This window comes from Neurospora hispaniola (genome assembly GCF_033458365.1).
Source record: "Neurospora hispaniola strain FGSC 10403 chromosome Unknown B0T23scaffold_6, whole genome shotgun sequence".
Taxonomy (NCBI): Eukaryota; Fungi; Ascomycota; class Sordariomycetes; order Sordariales; family Sordariaceae; genus Neurospora; species Neurospora hispaniola.
This window is the reverse complement of record NW_026944411.1, coordinates 2,326,299-2,344,609: the sequence shown is the minus strand read 5'-3', so window position 1 is coordinate 2,344,609 and position 18,311 is coordinate 2,326,299. Positions and strand designations below refer to the sequence as shown.

The following is an 18,311-nucleotide window of genomic DNA, read 5'->3' as shown; positions in this document are numbered from 1 at the left end:
GTGGATGATGTCGCTTTTTCGGCCAATGGATGTGGATACTAAGCGCGTTCCAAGGAAGGTCAAGATGATGTTGGAAGTTGTGTCGCGCCTGTGATGTTGTTCCCGTCCTCCATTCTCGCAGCGCAACAAGTGTTGAAGACGGATTCATCGATCTGCGGCTGCACACACTTCGGTTGCGCACGACACAGCACCGTGACCAGCACGAGCAGCATAGGGTAAGCAAGACGTGAACACGAGCCGTTCCTTCCATCTTGTCACGCCAGGTCGCCAAGAGGCACGCTAACCAGAGTGAGCCTGGTACAGGCAGACATAGCCCTAAGAGTGTTAGCGTTCCCGACGGAACGGCAAGAGTAGCGATTGGACATCTAAGCCCCCAGCTTCTCCACCAGAGTTACACCCGCAGTTCTCATGCTTTGGTCGACAAGGAAGGAATGAGGTGAGCTCCTGTAAGTATTTGAGTTTCTGCCCGAATTGTGCGATCAAGAAGGACACCTAGAATGGCTGCCGGAATCTCTCGGCTTCGCTCACCTGCGCCACCCTCGGACAGGAAAGACCGGCAGGAGTGTTAGACTGCCGTGGCGGGCAAGGCGGGCATCTCGCAGAAAAGAACCTTTCGGCACTTTCGTATGCATTAGAAAAAGTCACGAGAGACATTATTGGAAAAGACATGGGCGACAAGACTGAAGTAGTAAGTAGTTACATAGTAATCTTTTAGTCTGCAGACCTCGCTGGGCTCTGTCAAAATGCCAAGTAGTGTAATGCATTTTGGGGATGCAGGCAACTGGCACTTTCTGCGGCAATGGCAACATCTTCCCCGCCGGATCAACGACAAGGATTCCGTCCGGAACGAAGCTTTCTGTTTTGGTCATACAGTAAATTCAGGCACCCGAAGCCCTACGCCCATCACGGCTAATTTACCCGCACACTTTTCGCATGCCCACAAATCATCCACAGAAGCTGCGACTGGACTTGTGCAGAGGGGACCTCCCTCATTCTGCCATCAACCCACTTCATTTATTAGTACTTGCAGCTCGCCCGGCACTCCCATTCTCGCATCTTTATTCATCTCAGACTGTTTCATTTGCCCGACAACTTCAGGGCTTGCGGAGGTCAGTTAGGTCGATACTTTTAAGCCTTCAACCCGAGTCGCCTTCGAAGCGGGACGCCAACCCGCGAACACATTGGAATTGCCCTCATTTTCCCTTTTAAGCAGCAGTGCCCTGATTGGGCGAACAAGACCGAAACCATCACCATGCAGATTGCTGTTGTACTCCTTTCTCGGCACTATCGCTTGTCAGGAATTTTCGACCCCCGACTTTGCCAGACTGCAACCCGACAAAACCGCGGAAGGACACATCACTCGCCTAAAGTCAAGGTAGGTAAACAGCGTCTCTCCGTGGCATCGCACTTCGTTCGGGCCCGCAGCAGCTAGGAGCTCTTGGACAATATCGATGGAACAGCAATGGTAGTTATGCCTTTCCAATACATATTTGGTAGCTAGTCCCTGAGCTGACATCGCTAGCAAACACTAACAAGAACCACGCCACTGCCGTACGCAACGTCGCCATCGCAGCTCCATCAGCTCCCCCTCCAGATGAACGCCGCCCAAGATGATGCCAGACCTCAGGGTGCAGCGCGCACTGGGGACCCGAACCAGAGCTGCTCAGCCCTGATACCACGGGGCCGCGGCCCTACGGGTCCCGTTTTCAATAGCTTCATTGTTCGGATCCGCAAAAGTCGGCGGCGGGGTCCGGCGCAACCGTTTCCTTTCATCAGGTGGCCCGCCCCGGAGCCCACTTTACCGCCCCCCCCCCCCCCCGCGCGGGCGCATTCGATCCTTGGCGCTATTGCTCCAAGCCCGATCGCTCATCTCAGCCACACCTACATACCTTTAGTTCTGCATCTCAAACTCAAAAACGCCTGGAACATCTGCCGAGACAAGCAGCTGCCGACTTGTAAAACACTTTTAGCAGCCACAGCCCACAGGCATCGGCCAGCTGGGTAGTCTGGCTGGACTCGACCACTACCGGGGGCCAACTCGATTGTCAAGAAAATTGCACCGAGGCGTACCTTCATCCAAGTGTTCTGGAACCCAAAGGTTAATGTCATTACACAGATCACAGAATTCGGTTTCGGGCTGTTTGTCCTGACCTATGGACTCGGCGATACACCTGGAACTGGTCAGGTCAGCCACTACCGGCTCATTGAATTTGCCTCGAGCGATACGTTAGCTTGCCCTCGGATCGCTACGTTCAACTCTACACATCGCGACAAATTGACCCAGCTTCAAAGGTAAGAACTTCCTTCGGGCGCGGGCAGGTTGCATTACCTTCCAGTTGGTAGCCTGTCGGGCGTAGACATGGCTACTTTGAACTGGAATGGTCGCCCGTCTCTTTCTCTTCTCTGCCGATCTTGCGTTCTTCTCCTTCTCGTTGTCTGCACTATCCGTGATGCGATGGGCCTTAAGCGGCGTCTATCGGGCCAAGTCAAGGCCTAGAGAGGGCATTAGCCGCCAGTTGGTTACATCAACCAAGTATGATGGGCCTGCCTTTCACAGACGCGCATTGAGGAGGTCTAGTTATGAGAAGGGACGGGGCTGTACACTCGAGTACCTTGCGTGGACATCACTTGTTCCCCAATGTACCTTTTTGTCCTCGCCGCCCATCCGATGACCAGGAACCATGGAGCAAGACCACTTGTACTGCGATACCGTTAGGTCTGCGCCGTACATTTTGCAGTCCTTCACCCCTGTCAGCAGCGACCTTTGGGTGCTATCTCCATCACCTGTCACCCCCTGCTTATCCCCTTGGGCAATGTAGTGTACATGGCACTCCAGTACTCTTGGCAAATGACCAGGGGCAGCGCCCCCCTGGCTGATGTTGAGCGTTGCCGTCCCGAACGCCTCTTCCATCCCAGAGAAGTGAACGGGGTCCAAATCTGACGGTTTACACCACAGTTACACAGCAAGAAACCGCATTTCGTTCACTGTGATCCCGGTCCTGCAACCAGCTCGACCTCGAGCTAGGCCGTCTGGTATCATGGTGGTATTACACAGTGGAGCTCAAGAAGCTCCCCATGGAGGCCCGCTGAGCCCAATTTGCTTTGCCAAAAGTGCAAGGGGGTTTTGGTAGAACTCCGTAATGTGTTCTGTACCTACACACTTTCCGTTTGCGCTGAATCCTGACAACCTCGACCAAGCGGCCGCTCTGTATAAGCCCTGCATAACAGCCAGCTTACTCTTTCTCCCATCCACGCTGGCCATATGCTTAGTTCTCAGCGGTTTTGTCAATGCGTGATTGCCAATGCTTCCAGCTAGCAAGAGCAAGAGCACGCAATTCTCGTTTGCTGCGCAGTCAAAACCAGCTCCAGATGACATAGGGATTCGTTGAGGAATCCACGTCAAGGGGGGGTCTAGGAATCATCTTACATGTTGATGCGCCTGCGAAATCGGACCCACATGGCAAACGACTCTAGACCGACCCAGCAAGGCTTTGTCCCCCCCCGATTCATACCCCCATCACCCCCAAACCCCGGCAAGCAACACCGGTTTGTTCAGTCCCAAGACTCCGCACACCTATTCCTCGACGGCGGCTAGCCTGATGCACATTCAAGAGGACATGTATCATGCCTATCCACTTTTATACCCCCGCATGGTCCTCGAGCCAGTACCACAATACGTGCCGCTCGTTATCCTGATCCTGGGCTACTCTCTAGGAGCGAAGGAGGCTTGCTCATATGAGTTGCTCGCCTTCCAGTACTAGAAAACCCGTATCCTTGCCCCACGATCTGCCGTCTCAACCTTCTACTTGTTCGTTTCAGACGTTCTCAGTCTGCTGCTTGTATTTATTTGAGCTCATGTCCAAGGTACGTTTGATTCCTTTCTCGCCGCACACCTCGCATCTCCCTCCGCCTCCCTTTACATTACTGCCAGGTCAAGGATCCGAACATCACCCTATAAGGACCTCCTGCCCTCCCCTCTCCCTCTTTTGGGCAAGCAAGTCAGCACAAGGTGGATCTACCTTGCAGGAAGCCCCGCCGTATTCTGTTCCAGGATTCCTATCAAGACAAATTCTAAGTTTTTCCAAAATGAATCTAGTTGGACAGAAAGTCCAGTCCTCTGCATCCACCAACAGCCTAGAAGACGACCGTCTAGGTCCAGCTTCCGAGGACCACTACATTGCCACCTCCAGTATCTGCACGCCTTTCGAGCACTTGCAGTTTCACCTCGACATGACCAACGCCCAGTATCTGATGCCGAGCACACATCAACAACCGAAGCGACTGCGTGTCCACGGCCTAACTCTCCCCGATACGGCCGCTTGTGTGAGCGGCCCACATACTGCTGCCTATTCCCCCCCTGAGTTGGTCCCATTCACTGTACGTTCGAACGTTCCATTTTCACTGCTACATTCACTCACCGGTCGGGCAGGTTTCGGGCATTTCTTCATTCAACTACCCAGCCACCGTCGACACAACCCTTCTAACACCAATCTCTGGCTCTGAGAGCCCCCCTTTAGACCAAATGTCGTCCCCAAAGATGGAGCATTACCACTCCTCTCAATCTGCAATGCCTCTCAATGAGGTACCGACGCCTCCAAACACAGGAAGATTGTATTACAGTCCCTACAACAGTCAGGGTTCTCCTTCAATGTCCGGTCTTCCAGCAGTAACAGAAGCCCATCAATACGATCAGTCATCGGCATACATGGCCCCCAACGCCCACCATGCAACGTCTCCCAAAGCCGAATTCCCACAGGGGCCTGCAGACCTTTACTTTGGTTCCTATAGCGTTTCTACCTCTCACGATGGTGAGGTATCGCACCACCCTTTTCCGGAATATCATCATTTCCCCAGCGTCGACGTAGATGCCTCGTCTGAATATCTGTATAGAACGCAACAACCTCACCTGACTGTCCATGGATCTCCAATGCACCATCGGATGGCCTCCAACGGTCAAGCGCCTCTCCTCACCCATCCCAATCCTACCCAGTACAGACCACAGTCAACCCCAAAGATTGTTGGTTTTGAGGAATTGCGCGGCGATCCCGCCCTGTTCTTACCATTATATCCTGCCCACACACCAACCATTGCTCCATCAAAGCGAAAGCGACAGGAGAAGAGCAAGAGCTCCAAACCTGGTAAAACATCATCTATATCAAAGGAGTCGCCACATCCAGGGTACATAGATGGACCTGCTGCTAATCAAGATGAGAAGGGTGTTGAGGAGGAGCTTACCCTCCATGATGACGCACCGGACGACGATAAGTTCTTGTTCCAGCTCAGAAAGGAGCATATTTCCGAGAAGGGGAAGGGGATGTGGGAAGAAATGAAGGCCAAGTACTCAGAGAAGCATCAGGGTAACTGGGAAAAGGCGGCACTGCAAATGAAGGTATCGCGCGCAGTAGCCAAATTTGGTGTATGGCCCGAACAAGAGGTAAGCTCTGAACGACTTGTAAGGAATCTTGGGAAGGGAGCAATGTTGACTGACAACCCTCTCAGATCCAACGTTTGAAAGAAGCATTCTTTCAAGACGAAGAGAAGAGATACCAACGCCTCATAGCCCACATGAAGGAGAAGGGCGGATGCAAGGTCTGGGACTGGAAGCCTCAACATATTTCGGCCATGCTTATCAAGTTGGGCCTTGAGGATGCCAAAGTAGAAGAAAAGACAAGAATCCGGCGGCGCAAGAAGTTGGAAAAGCGGAAGCATACAAGCCCGGCATTGCATGGCGGGACTGCCTACTCTACGCCACATTTTCAGCATCAAAACATGGTAGCTGGCTGGTCCGAAGGATCGGTTGGTCTTGGTCTCCGCCATGTCTTTCCCGACAATCATTCCCAGCAGCAACCCCTGATGAACACGATATCGACCAGTCAACAACCCTCTCATGGGCAATCTTTCTACGAGTTGACGAGCGACGAAAAGTTTCCCCAACTGACTTCCGAACAGCTCTACGAAACTATTGACCAGATGTACAACGTTGCTGAAGACGAGATGTCGAGTCCTGCTTTCACAGACGTAGCAGATAGCGATGAGAGAGCGGGCAATGCTGCTACTAGCAGCGCTCACACTTCACGGCCGCCGACGAGAGATGCGCTGAACGTTTACCGAAAACCCTCTACCGCGAAGTTGGCACAACAGGCGTGCGAGCAGCTGCTGCAAGGACGGCAACAATAGTAATTACAGCAATTGCAGCAATCGGGTGTCTTGGTCGAATCTTCGAGAAGAGAATGGCATGCTTCCACCGCGGCACAGCGACGGGTGACAAATTGATCACCGTGGCTATTGGCCATCTCCCCCGCCACCCCTACATGGTTTTCTTTCATTTCTGACCATCCGAATTTTCCCTTGTTCCTCCCTAAAAATATCCTTTAGTTTTCATCCTTACGCATGCTCTTCACACATCCATCACACGTGGCGTTGGGGGCTTTCTTCGGTTTTCAACAGAGGGTGCCCGGTCTTGATTTTGGTTTCATCTAATTGGGTGGCTTGCTCTTACTCTCCTTTCTGTTACACATTCTGGCATGTTGAGGTCACCCAGCGAGATGCGAGCTCTGCTGGGTTGCAGAGCACGAAGCAAGAAGAAACAAGTGAACAATTGCGAAGGGCCCGAGCCGAGCTCAAGGGATGAAGGGCAGCGATGAGAGTAGCCCGCGTTTGCCAGCGAAATGGGCGCTACAGTTTGAAATCGATAGCGTACAAACAATATGACGAAGATGTGGTTATTGGTCATGTCTACCATCGGAGATGTTCGCGCAAAAACTATCCTGTAATTGAATCTGGTTTTCTCTCTATCTTGTTTCTTCTCCTTTTTATCCCATCTATTTTCTTTCTTTGCTATCCCTGATTCCTATATTCTTTTGTTTCGACGAGTGCTTACGTTCTATTACTCACATTGACTGAGCACACCTGAGCCTGCTGACCGGACTTTGTTCTTGATTACCTCTAGCCTTGGCGGATGATGGGCACTCCTCTACCCTGTCACCTTGTCACTCTGTCAGGTCTGCTCCTCAACTGGATTTTCACAGAGGATCTTCTCTTCCAAATTGCTATCCCTATTACTGAACCTGCAGAGAGCAGGACCCACCGTGCAAGATGCATGGGATGCAAGTCTTCAGGCTCGCTCAAAGCCATTCGGAATAGCTTCTGATAGATTTTCCTCGAAAGGCAGTTTACAGCTTAGTACGCCTCTGGCGACAGACTTTCGGTCCCCCTTATACATTACTAATTCACGGGAAAGTTACACACCACTGAGCTCGTGCAGTAACCAAGCACATACGCGAGTCGGAACCGCGCCATCGATCCATCGTTTAGGGGATACTACTTTGCTGCCTAAGGATTGTGGGGTTGCCTTTTTGAGCAAATTATTATGGCATACGATCGCCTGAAGGAGAGTGCTAAAATTGTGGTGGAAGCCGGCAGTTCGATTTCCGCTAGTAAGCTTTGTTTTGGAGAGAGGCGAGTAGGTGAGATTATGATGCAAAACAACCAAGGTCTACATCCCGTGGTGGTCGAAGGCATCCTATTCTAGCCCGGCCGTCGGATAGAGCTGCCTGGTTGCCTGAACGCTTGTCACTTCTTTACCAAAGTTAAAAAATACGTGCGACGGGAAGCTCACAGAACGTCTCGGATTGCAGGTAATCTCACGCCTGTGATCGGTAGTTTCTGGATCCGACCGCAAAAGTTTTAAAACCCAAATGATTGTGTCTCTTTAATGTTGTTGCTCAGGGTTACACAACCGGACGCGGGATATTCCATACGTACCTAGATTAGTGCCCCGCCTAGGCCGCCTTGTTTACTAGTGAGAAATGGGTCATCCCCGGGGCTAACTCCACGAGCGGATTTCTCCGGGGCCCTTCTCAACGGACATGGCGCGGGGTTTTCCGTTAGCGGGCTTACAAGTGCAGGGCCTGCTGGAAACGGGACGGAGGTCGGGGTTCGGGGTCGACACCGATCTTTTTCATCACATCACGGTACCATTCCATGCCCATGCCCAACGATGCCTCCGAAAACTGCAATAATGGACCCTGATGAAAGCTTCCGGGACACTACATAGGGCGTGAATGATGGCTCCTGCCACGTATAGTACACCCCATAAGACCTTGGCAAACTCAGATGGGCCAACTATGATCTAAGTGAAGCAGCAAGGGACACCAAGACAAAAATAGACTACAAGACGGAGGGGAAAAAAACACAGGTACGGAAAGTGGAAGTTCAGCATATGTTTGCACCCTACAAACTAGGTACCTTGGGCGAAAAGTGGCAGTAAAGTGTAAAAACTATCATTGATGTGAACTAGCTGACGGCAATCACCATCCCTCGATCTAGGGAGCCGGTAAGCAGCTAGGTCGATAGGTAACAGTGAATAGGGAGGGCGAGATCAGGTGAAGGCATTGTGCTGCATCTAGATCTGCAGCCCCCGAGCGGCTCGCAAGCAAACAAACAAAGTGGCTGGCTTGAAACGATGCCCGATTTGATGGCGATTAGAAAATGTTTGCTGGGGAAAGGCAAGACTGGATATGCCACGTGTTTAACGGCTTTTTTTTTTTTCCAATATATACCACATTCCTGGTAGACCTCCAGCTGGTCAAAAACTGTTTTGGGGCTTGCGGAGATATCAAGTCCCTCGATGCTTAAGATACAGTGCAGTCAGAAAGGAAGATCTCGAATAAAATCAGCTGTGAGACCTCGGTAGCGCGATATAGTTCCCCGCCAGAACCCTCATGTCGTTTATTAAGAATCGTCGTACCCCTTACGCATTGTAGTACCTAGTATATCTCGTTTCTGTCATCTAGCTGTGTTGGTGTTTCAGATCCGTTCTCCATCAACGAAGTTCAAGCGTTGATCTTTTCAGACGAACCCCCAAGGTTCAACACAAACCCGAGGCTTCAACGTCAACCAATCACAACCCGCCAATCCCTCTCCCATTTCCTAAACGGGAACAATCGCCAAAATCTCGACCACTGACTGCATAAGGTACCTCTAGACGTAGTCAGGGCAACACACCACCACATCGTCTCAATACCTAGTAACAACGAATACGACTCGTTCGGCAAGCGAAAAGTCATCAGTGAATGATGGCAACATCGTCTTGTCAAAATCCACTACCATACTTCCACTGCTGCCAGGCAGTTGACAGCGTCGAGCTCTGATGCACCTCGGGGTGCCTGCGGCGTGCATCAGTCGAGGTCGCCGGGATGCCTACCCAGGCAGCCAGGTACAGCCTGAGAGGGGGACAGGCATCCAATCCGAGCAGCTGGGCGATTCAACGTTACACGAAGCTTGACAGATGCGCTACGCTACGCTGCATAGCTAGCTAGGTAATTAGGACCTAGCGTGCCGTAGTTTACCTACCTACCATTGTGTAACGCGAGATTTGCGCTAGAGATTTGATGGAGCTGTCGATGTCAGGTCCAACTTATGTGGTGAAATACCGGCGGATGCCTACCTACCTCTAGTGATGCAGACTGCAGTGGACTTGAACTTGAAGGGTCGGTATGTACCTCTACGATGAGGGGTGAGTACCTGTAAACTGGAGATAGGTACCTTGGATTGCTTGGACTGTACACAGCGGACTAGATTCAACTCTGAAAGATAATGCCCTGGGAGGTAAATATCGTGAAAAAAAAAAAAAAAATTAAAAAAAACATTTATAGAAAAATCACGAATGAGAAAAAAAAGAAAATAGCAGGAGATGATACCAAGATCAACCCAAGTGGACACCGGCCGGTGGACCATAAGATGTTAGTACTTGGCCAGAGGTACATCCACGCTAGTCAACCTTCTTCTAATTTCCCTTTCCTGCTTCCAGAGAGGATGTTAGGTCCTGTGACTCTCTTCCGGTTGTTTATTCCAGTAAACCTAGGTAGGTACTAGCTTCCGATCCTTCCTGGCGTAAGGGGGTATCGTAATGAGTTCCCAAGGGGAAGGAAGCATTGAACACCTTAAATTATGGTTTTCGCAAGTCTACCTAACCTCAACGGGTCAAGAACACTTTTTTATGTTTCGTTGCTCTGGATTCCACATACTCTGCTTTTTATATAGATTATCAAAGTATGGCAATTTCCATTGCGAAGACTTGCTAATGGCTTTGAACCAACAGTGAGTGTTATCCACGTTGTAGAGTTGATGTCCGTCTGATCTGATCAAGACAGCTGAGGTTGTTGATATTGACAAATCCGGAATGTGGGATCAAATCTGCATCTGCCATCGCAGTCGGTCTTAGGGTTCGCCTATTGCCTCCTTTCTTAGTTCCTTTGAACCATCTGTCAAAGATGGAGTCCCCCACGATCCTGCGGCCGTCTGTGTGACATTCCCATTCCCCGGTTGTGCACGCCTAGCGCCTACTAGAGGCCTAGAAACACTGTGGATGTGAGGCCCGCCCCGATCTTCTGGGCTGTGTCTGTGTCTCGATCGACAACTTCCAATTCTCGGCTCTTGGCTTGTCTTTTATGTACCCCACTGGCCTGTCAAGGCCGGGGGGTTGTTTTGATGGTCGAACAGGGGGGTGATTTTAAATTCCATGCCTAGCTTGTGCGCCGCAACTCAGCAGGACGAACCACAGGATGGGTGGAGTTACGTACTGATGAGTCGTCGATGGTGACTGCGACAGCACTGGATAAGGAATCAATCGTCTCGACATCCTCGGTGAGGGTTATAGATTAATGTCCCGTCTCGTACTGTAGTGCCAGGCAGTCAAATATCGAACCGTGACCGCAATTTTTCCAACAACCACAAACGGCTGATCTTAAATAATGGAAACAAGATTCATGGGACCCGGGGCTCAGCAATACCACCTACTTCATGATGAGATGGCGGTGACTTTTAGTGCTTCATGCCCTTCTGCATTCTTTTGCGTCCTGTGACTCGCTCACCAATACCTACATATGTGATGTCACTGAAGGTATAATGCAGTGGTTAGGTGGGAACATGCATCCATCTGGACCCCTGATATGCGTTGCTGCATCTGAGGGAGGGGATGCTGCATCTCAAAGAACTGGTTGATATTGACCGTGCTTTTGACCATATCGGCAGAGGTACGTTCGGGTTTTGGCCCCCAAAGTTGCTGGGGCCATAGTGGCGAGTAAACTGGTCTGGGATAGAAAAGTAGAAAAGAACCTCGCAGGATGTTAAGGTTGAGTGTATCTATGAAGACTTTGCTCTCGTTTCTTGGGAGTGATTTGGTGTTTTTCCTTCCAGTGTTTTTGCGATCAAACACTGAAAGTCACTGGCGGGGGGTGATAGATCCCACGGGGTTCTAGAGCCATGGCGGCGGGCCGTACGGGACAACCTGGTCCATGGGGCCGATCGTGACGGTACGGAAGTGGGTGGGATAAAGCTTGTTAGTCCTCTACGTGCCCAACTGCAAGACACCCACACACAGTTTCATATTCGCATTCCGGTATAGCCATCCACACCAACCCGGAGGGAACATAGCAGAATACCTCTATATTAACCGCAGCCAGGCGGATGGGTGGGTATAAGGTCCCTCTCGGCCTCGGCTCGTATATCCAGTAATGTTCCATGCGTGTAGTTGCGCAAAAGGGTGGTATCTTTCTTCCCATAGGCGGAGTCCAAGGGCCTTGCAGCTACCCTTGAGCTAGACATACAACTTTCCAGAGAACTGCCTGGTGCCACGTTGCCACATGGGTTGGGGGGGCAGCTCGTTCGTTGAATGCCGATATCCGTCCTAATGGATATGTAGAAGCAAAGCTGTTGAGCAGCTCTCATCTGCCCTTTGATTTTACTGAGCCACTGAAACGCCGATGGATGGCTGTATCTACCTCTAGGTAGCTACCTAATCTTCGTTGTTCGTCAAGCTGGCCCAGGGGAACAACGTCCACAAGTCCATTGGTTCTATGCACTCTATGGCAAGGGAAGTACAGAGCGATACTTGGTTTGGACCCATGGATGTAAAGAGCAGCAAGTTCCTTCAGGCACTGCACCAATGGCATCGACTCGATGGGTTTTAGGCTGCTCATTCGACAGAACCTACTGCGTTGGTACTGTAAATAGAGCGTAGTACAGGCCATTGCGGACATGTGTTGCCCATCCTCACCTCTCGGTACCTTATATAGAGGTAGATAGACGGTAATGAAGACTCAAGGATCTGTGCCGGTACATGTTGACCTCTGGCCTCTCCTGCAAACCACAGGTTGTGGTGGTCAGCGGCGTATTATTGGATTCTAATGGTTCTGTAACCTTATAGTTTGGCCAAACCTGTACTGGCCGGTCGGACTCTAGCGGAAGGAATGATCGGTCTTTGTGACCGCACTCAACAGGTGGCATACTGCTTGTCAATGGTTGGACCAAGGTTGCAATCGTGAGGGAAGGATCCTGGGCTTCGACAAAGGCTGATATTACATTGCACCGAGAGTGACATCGACGACGGACCTTACAAACACATGATATCAATCGACATACGAGTCAAAATCACGCCAAGTCATCACCGATAAGCCAGCTCAATTCAATGACAGGTGACGCTCGCCGGGTTAGCTGTGCCACACAGCGGCTGGGACAAATCGTAAACCGGGCCGGCCAGCTCATACGATCAGTGAATTGGATGGCTGGATGGAAACGGGGATAGGATGGGTGGTTCGATGATGATTAGTATCCGCATTGCGCGTGGTGGGCGACGGAGGCAGCAACAAGGGCGGGTGTACCGTCCAGTACTCGGGGATTTCTTTGGTTCAAGAAGTGAGGATCGAAAACAGGAGATATGGTCCGTGTGTGTAATTATGATCATTCAGTTCAGTTCTTCGTAGTCGGTCGGTCAGCCATGGTCATTCGTAGAGTCCATACGTAGTACTGGAACTACTTTTTGATTGAAAAAGTGTGAGTGTTGAGACATGATCGGTCGGCAGGACGGGATAAGGACGTCGGTTTGACGGCCGCGCCGGACCGGAGTTGGTGGAGTAAGCAAGTGCTGATAGGTGGGCCCTGAATACATGTGTCGTCCTTGACACCTGTCACGGGCCGCGTTATGAGTGTAATGTAACGTCGATACACGCAAACGCATCAGCCACAGTTACACCGTGACACCTTGATTACACCTTGCAGCATTGGTTAAGTGGCATCTTTCACCTTACAAGTGATTCCCGGCATAGTTTCACTACCAAACCACCACGGTCATATCACGCTCATCGAGCCCCATCACCCATCGCTTCCACACGGGGCACCGTATTGGATACTACCTATGCAGTCTTCAGTTGCGTTCCTCAGCCACCCGCCTAGGTGATCTGCTGGGTCTGGGAGCCATCACCGTCCGCAAGTGAAGGGGTCCAACTCTGACAGCTTGTCAAGTTCACAGCCACACTTCCGGACTCCGGCCGCATAGTAACATGACACGGGAACCACTGCGGCCCCGACTCCGGCCCCGATCATCACCATGGCTTCTTGCTCTGGCTTTGTTGGCGTTTGTGGTCCTGTTGCCCAGTGCTGGGGCAATGCGCCCCAGTCGCGTGGCTGAGCTCCGCCGCGAGGTCGTCGACATGTTCTACCACGGCTTCGGCAACTACATGCGCATCGCCTTTCCCGAGGACGAGGTATGGCCCACCATCACTCCGTCACTATCAGGGTCTCACTACATCGTCTCCAAAGGCCACCTGCTCTAGAATCACCAAGCTGACTCAGCCTTGTTAGCTCCGGCCCGTCACTTGCGCCCCTCTAACCCGGGATGCTGAGAACCCAGGAAACGTCGAAGTGAACGATGTCTTGGGTAACTACTCCCTTACTTTGATAGACAGTCTGTCTACCTTGGCCATCTTTGCTTCGGCGCCGCCAGATGACCGTGGGACGGGACCGAAAGCCTTGCGTGACTTCCAGGATGGTGTTGCCGCCTTGGTCGAGCAGTATGGCGACGGCCGTCCCGGTCCTTCTGGCCAAGGCCTGCGCGCTAGAGGCTTCGATATCGACAGCAAGGTGCAGGTTTTTGAAACGGTCATCCGTGGTGTTGGCGGTCTTCTCAGTGCCCATTTGTTTGCTGTTGGCGCACTACCGATTAATGGATATGAACCGCTTGGTCCTGAACATGATCCACTTAGCCCTCCGCCTATCCACTGGCCGAATGGCTTGACCTACGATGGTCAGCTGCTCCGTTTGGCGCTTGATCTTGGGACCAGAATTCTCCCGGCCTTTTACACGAAGACGGGGATGCCCTATCCACGTGTCAATCTGCGCCATGGTATCCCCTTTTACAAGAACTCGCCCTTGCATGGGACGGCTTCCGGGGACCACATAGTTGATGGGCCTCCTGAGATTACCGAGACATGCAGTGCTGGCGCTGGGTCCCTAGTTCTTGAATTCACGGTTCTCAGTCGCTTGACAGGTGATCCGCGGTTTGAACAGCTGGCCAAGCGAGCCTTTTGGGCAGTTTGGTATAGGAAGAGCCACATAGGCCTCCTCGGCGCAGGCGTCGATGCTGAACAAGGCCATTGGGTAGGCCCTTATTCCGTCGTTGGTGCTGGCGCCGACAGCTTTTTCGAGTACGCCCTCAAATCGTACATCTTGCTTTCTGGGCATGAGCTCCCAAACCGGACAGCCGTTGAGCCAAAACCCAAGGACAACTGGCTGGACCCCAATACTCTCTTTGTTCCACTTACTGAGGTTGAGAACTCCCCTGATGCGTTTCTTCAGGCGTGGCATCATGCCCATGCTGCTATCAAGCGCCATCTCTATAGCGATAAAGATCATCCGCATTATGAAAACGTCAACCTATGGACAGGCTCGCTGGCTACTAACTGGGTAGACAGCCTAGGTGCCTTCTACGCCGGTCTGCTCGTCCTGGCTGGTGAGCTTGAAGAAGCCATTGAAACGAGCTTGTTGTACACTGCCATATGGGCGCGCTATGCCGCGCTTCCTGAACGTTGGTCTATCACACACAAGGATATTGAGGGTGGTCTAGGCTGGTGGCCGTTGCGACCCGAGTTTATCGAGTCGACCTACTACATATATCAAGCCACCAAGGACCCCTGGTATCTTTACGTTGGCGAAATGGTCATGAGAGACATTCAGAGACGATGTACTACGCAGTGTGGCTGGGCAGGCCTTCAAAATGTCTTGACCGGCGAGAGGAGCGATCGTATGGAGAGCTTTTTCCTCGGCGAAACCACGCAGTACCTGTATCTGCTGTTTGATGAGTCGCATCCTCTCAACCACCTTGATGCCGGTTTTGTGTTTACCACAGAAGGTCATCCGCTAGTTTTGCCAAAGGCAAAGCCAAGTACCCGATCACGAGCATCTGGTCAAAAGGAATTGATAGTGTATCACGACCCTGGCTTTACCAACACTTGCCCGGCACCGCCTTCTGCCACTCCCCTCACAGGCTCAGCCATCGCTGCCAGAGATGACATCTATCACGCTGCAAAGATGTTGGACCTACACTTGTTGCAGCCAAAGAACTTTTTAGGACTTCCGGCAGAGGGTAGTAAGCCCTCCGGCCAACATACCTCTTCTAGGAAGCCTATAACCGAATCGGACCAGTTCACGCCTTTCCCCTGGTCTCTTCCACCAGAAATGGTTCCCCAAAACGGAACGTGCCGCAAAATCAACCAGCCGGTCGAGATGCTGCTCGAGTTCTCCTCCAACGCGCAAGAACTCATTGGCGGCAGCGCCTTCAACTACCTGATGGGCACGCAGAACCTCGAGCGCCTCACGATGGATCGAATCCGCGTTCAAACCCTTTCCGGCTTGAGGCTGACCATGCGGCAGGAGGAGGACTCGGACGGTGAATGGCGTGTCAGCAAGGTGAATGGCGTTCTACTTGGTCGGGATGAGTTCATCGTTATGAACCGAGCCATCCTAGGCGAGGTGTCCGACCCGCGGTTCAACCTCGTTCGCGACCCCGTCAACGTCAAGCTCGTGCATCTACATCATGTGGACCTAGGCCAGGACGAGACCCACAAGGATAAGGCCAAGGGGCAGCTTCACCCCGAAAGCGTCAAGACTAATCCTGAGGTTTCCCAAGAGGAGCAGGAGAAGGAGATCGAAGAACAACAGACAGAAACAGCCAACACCACCTCGGAAGACCCCGCCTCCTCCTCTCTCGGCTCCTATGTCAAATCCCTCCTCGCCAACCTCGCCGCCTCCCTCGACGACCTGCTCGACGGCATCCCCCTCGAAGCAGCCGTCACCGCTCTCCCCTCCATCCTCCCCTCCATCCCCTCCATCTCATCCATCCATGGCGGCAGCGCCAAACGCATTAAATACCCTCTCAACGTCTTCATAAACTCCACCGCCGTAACCGCCACGGGCATCGGTGCCGCCCCTCTCCCTCCTCCTCCCCCTCGCCCCTCGTCTCCATACATCTCCAGCGGAAACAACCTTGCTCATCCGAGACCCTACCCGCCCTTCGGCCCCGTCCCCCGCGACATGATACCCTACACCACCATCTATGCCGCCGGCCAGCTTTGTACCTCGTCCTCGTCCGGTTCTTCCGAGCCTTCTTCTGAAAAGGACCAGACTCCTCCGCCTCCACCACTAGACGACTCCATCCCGCGCACCCACCAGATTCTCCTCCTCCGCCGCGGCGGCTGTTCCTTTTCCGAGAAACTAGCCAACATTCCCGCCTTCCCTCCCTCTCCCACCTCGCTCCAACTCGTAATTGTCGTTTCCGACGGCCAAGACGAAGATGCTTCATACGCTGCTTACTACTCTGGTCAAACCTACAGCAGCAGCCAAGGAGTTGGAGGAGGGGGGTTAGCTAGGCCCTTGTTGGATCAGGTACAAAAGACTCCTGGCGGACTGGTGAGAAGGAATCCGATTCCGATGATCATGGTCGGGGGTGGAGAGATGACGTATGAAACGCTCAAAAGGGCCAAGGGCGTGGCGGTGGGGAGGAGGTGGTTTTTGGAAAGTCAGGGGAGGAGAGTGAGGAATGTGATTGTGGATGAGGGGGATGCTGGGGGGGTTGCCTGATTTTTTTTTAAAAAAGAGAGAAAGAGAGAGAGAAAGAGAGAGAGAGAGAGAGAGAGAGAGAGAGAGAGAGAGAGAGAGAGAGAGAGAGAGAGAGAGAGAAAAGGGGAGCATTGGGTTTGGGTTGAGTTGGGATTTATAGCAAGCTAGCTGAAGCGATTGATGATTACTTGGCGAGGCAGATTGTTTGCAAATACAGCGTTGTAGCAGAGCATGTTGAAAATGGGGTGGTTTTGATAGAAGGGCGAGTATATAGACTATTACAGCATTTCGTATGGTTATTCTTATTTTCCTCCTTTTTTTCTTTCTTTTTTTTTTTTTTTTTTTGGCTATAACTTTCCCATGCGGTGGCATGTTTCCTGTACATAAGGCATTGAGTCGACCTACTTTGACAACAATTGCTTCAATTTCAATCAGTGCTTTCCAATCAGCATGACTTGTGTGTAGTTTTGGCCGATATCATGAGCCAAGAAAACATTTTATCACGATGCCTCGTCTACGATCTCACTTCCCATGTCTTTTTGTTACTTTTCTTCTCCTTTGACATGCGGAGGACCCGTCATAACCAGACCAAACCCACAAACCCTTTCATATGAAGGTATACTCCCTCTCCCGCAGACCTCCAGCAGGGACTTTTTTTTTTTTTTTTTTTTTTTTTTTTTTTTTTGTGTGTCTAGACACTACGGTTTACACATTATCACCGCGCGTCTCGGGTGGTCCAAAGAGGCGGATACACCTAGTACAGATGCAAGCGCAGATGATCGCACAAAGAGCATCATCACCCATGCATACATTGGACCAGCGTTCTCACCTGCCCACGTGCACAACCTTCATCCCGCCCCTTTGCTTTCATCTTATTTTGACCTTGTCTTGAGCTTATAGGTTATAGGTGCTTTGGTCGACCCGGGGACCAGCATCGGACTAGTGGATATATATATGAAACCTCGAACGGAGTACGGATGAAAAGCAGGGTGTATACAAGCGACACATGGCAGGCATACAATCACACAGTATGCACACGCCCCTTGTGCGTACTTAATGCGTACGACGCCCTCCAGCTCCAATGGGATCGGGAGGACGGATGCAGGTACACTTTGCACTTCTATGTACATGAATGGTTCTGCAGTCTGGACCTGGAAACCCCTTCCTTTTTTCTTGGGGAAAGTTAGTAGTCGTGGTGGACTTGTAGTGTTTGGCGATAGCCGTTCGACTCACGCTCCGTCCTGCCTAGAGGCAGTTAGTTGTTGGGCACAGCTGCACGGCATCAATTAATTGCCAATGCGGTAGAAAAACATGGTATCTCTGTGCTGTTTCTTGCAACGCCGATGACCTGCAGTTGGGGATTGATAGCCACTTCGACATTTTGTTGATAATCGGAATTAACCAATCGGATGATCCCA

At 51.7% G+C, this 18,311-nt stretch overlaps 3 protein-coding genes across 3 annotated transcripts; 2 read left to right on the top strand and 1 right to left on the bottom strand.

The window, feature by feature from the left end:
- Nucleotides 1-1,247: 1,247 nt before the first annotated feature.
- Nucleotides 1,248-3,376, bottom strand: B0T23DRAFT_397833 (uncharacterized protein; the record flags this gene model as incomplete). Its single annotated transcript, XM_062838316.1, has 6 exons — nucleotides 1,248-1,364; nucleotides 1,642-1,691; nucleotides 1,890-2,085; nucleotides 2,330-2,473; nucleotides 2,645-2,937; nucleotides 3,238-3,376. The coding sequence occupies 6 exons, from the start codon at nucleotides 3,374-3,376 to the stop codon at nucleotides 1,248-1,250; spliced, it is 939 nt and encodes a 312-aa protein (XP_062691000.1).
- A 710-nt stretch (nucleotides 3,377-4,086) lies between these two features.
- On the top strand, nucleotides 4,087-6,177 carry B0T23DRAFT_406512 (uncharacterized protein; the record flags this gene model as incomplete). The annotated part of the gene is made up of 3 exons (XM_062839115.1): nucleotides 4,087-4,377; nucleotides 4,430-5,434; nucleotides 5,500-6,177. The coding sequence occupies 3 exons, from the start codon at nucleotides 4,087-4,089 to the stop codon at nucleotides 6,175-6,177; spliced, it is 1,974 nt and encodes a 657-aa protein (XP_062690999.1).
- Nucleotides 6,178-13,093: 6,916 nt separating this feature from the next.
- On the top strand, nucleotides 13,094-16,914 carry B0T23DRAFT_362727 (seven-hairpin glycosidase; the record flags this gene model as incomplete). Its single annotated transcript, XM_062836310.1, has 2 exons — nucleotides 13,094-13,544; nucleotides 13,642-16,914. Exons 1-2 carry the CDS (start codon nucleotides 13,341-13,343, stop codon nucleotides 16,912-16,914), a joined length of 3,477 nt encoding a protein of 1,158 aa, XP_062690998.1. The 5' UTR covers nucleotides 13,094-13,340.
- Between the last annotated feature and the right edge of the window lie 1,397 nt (nucleotides 16,915-18,311).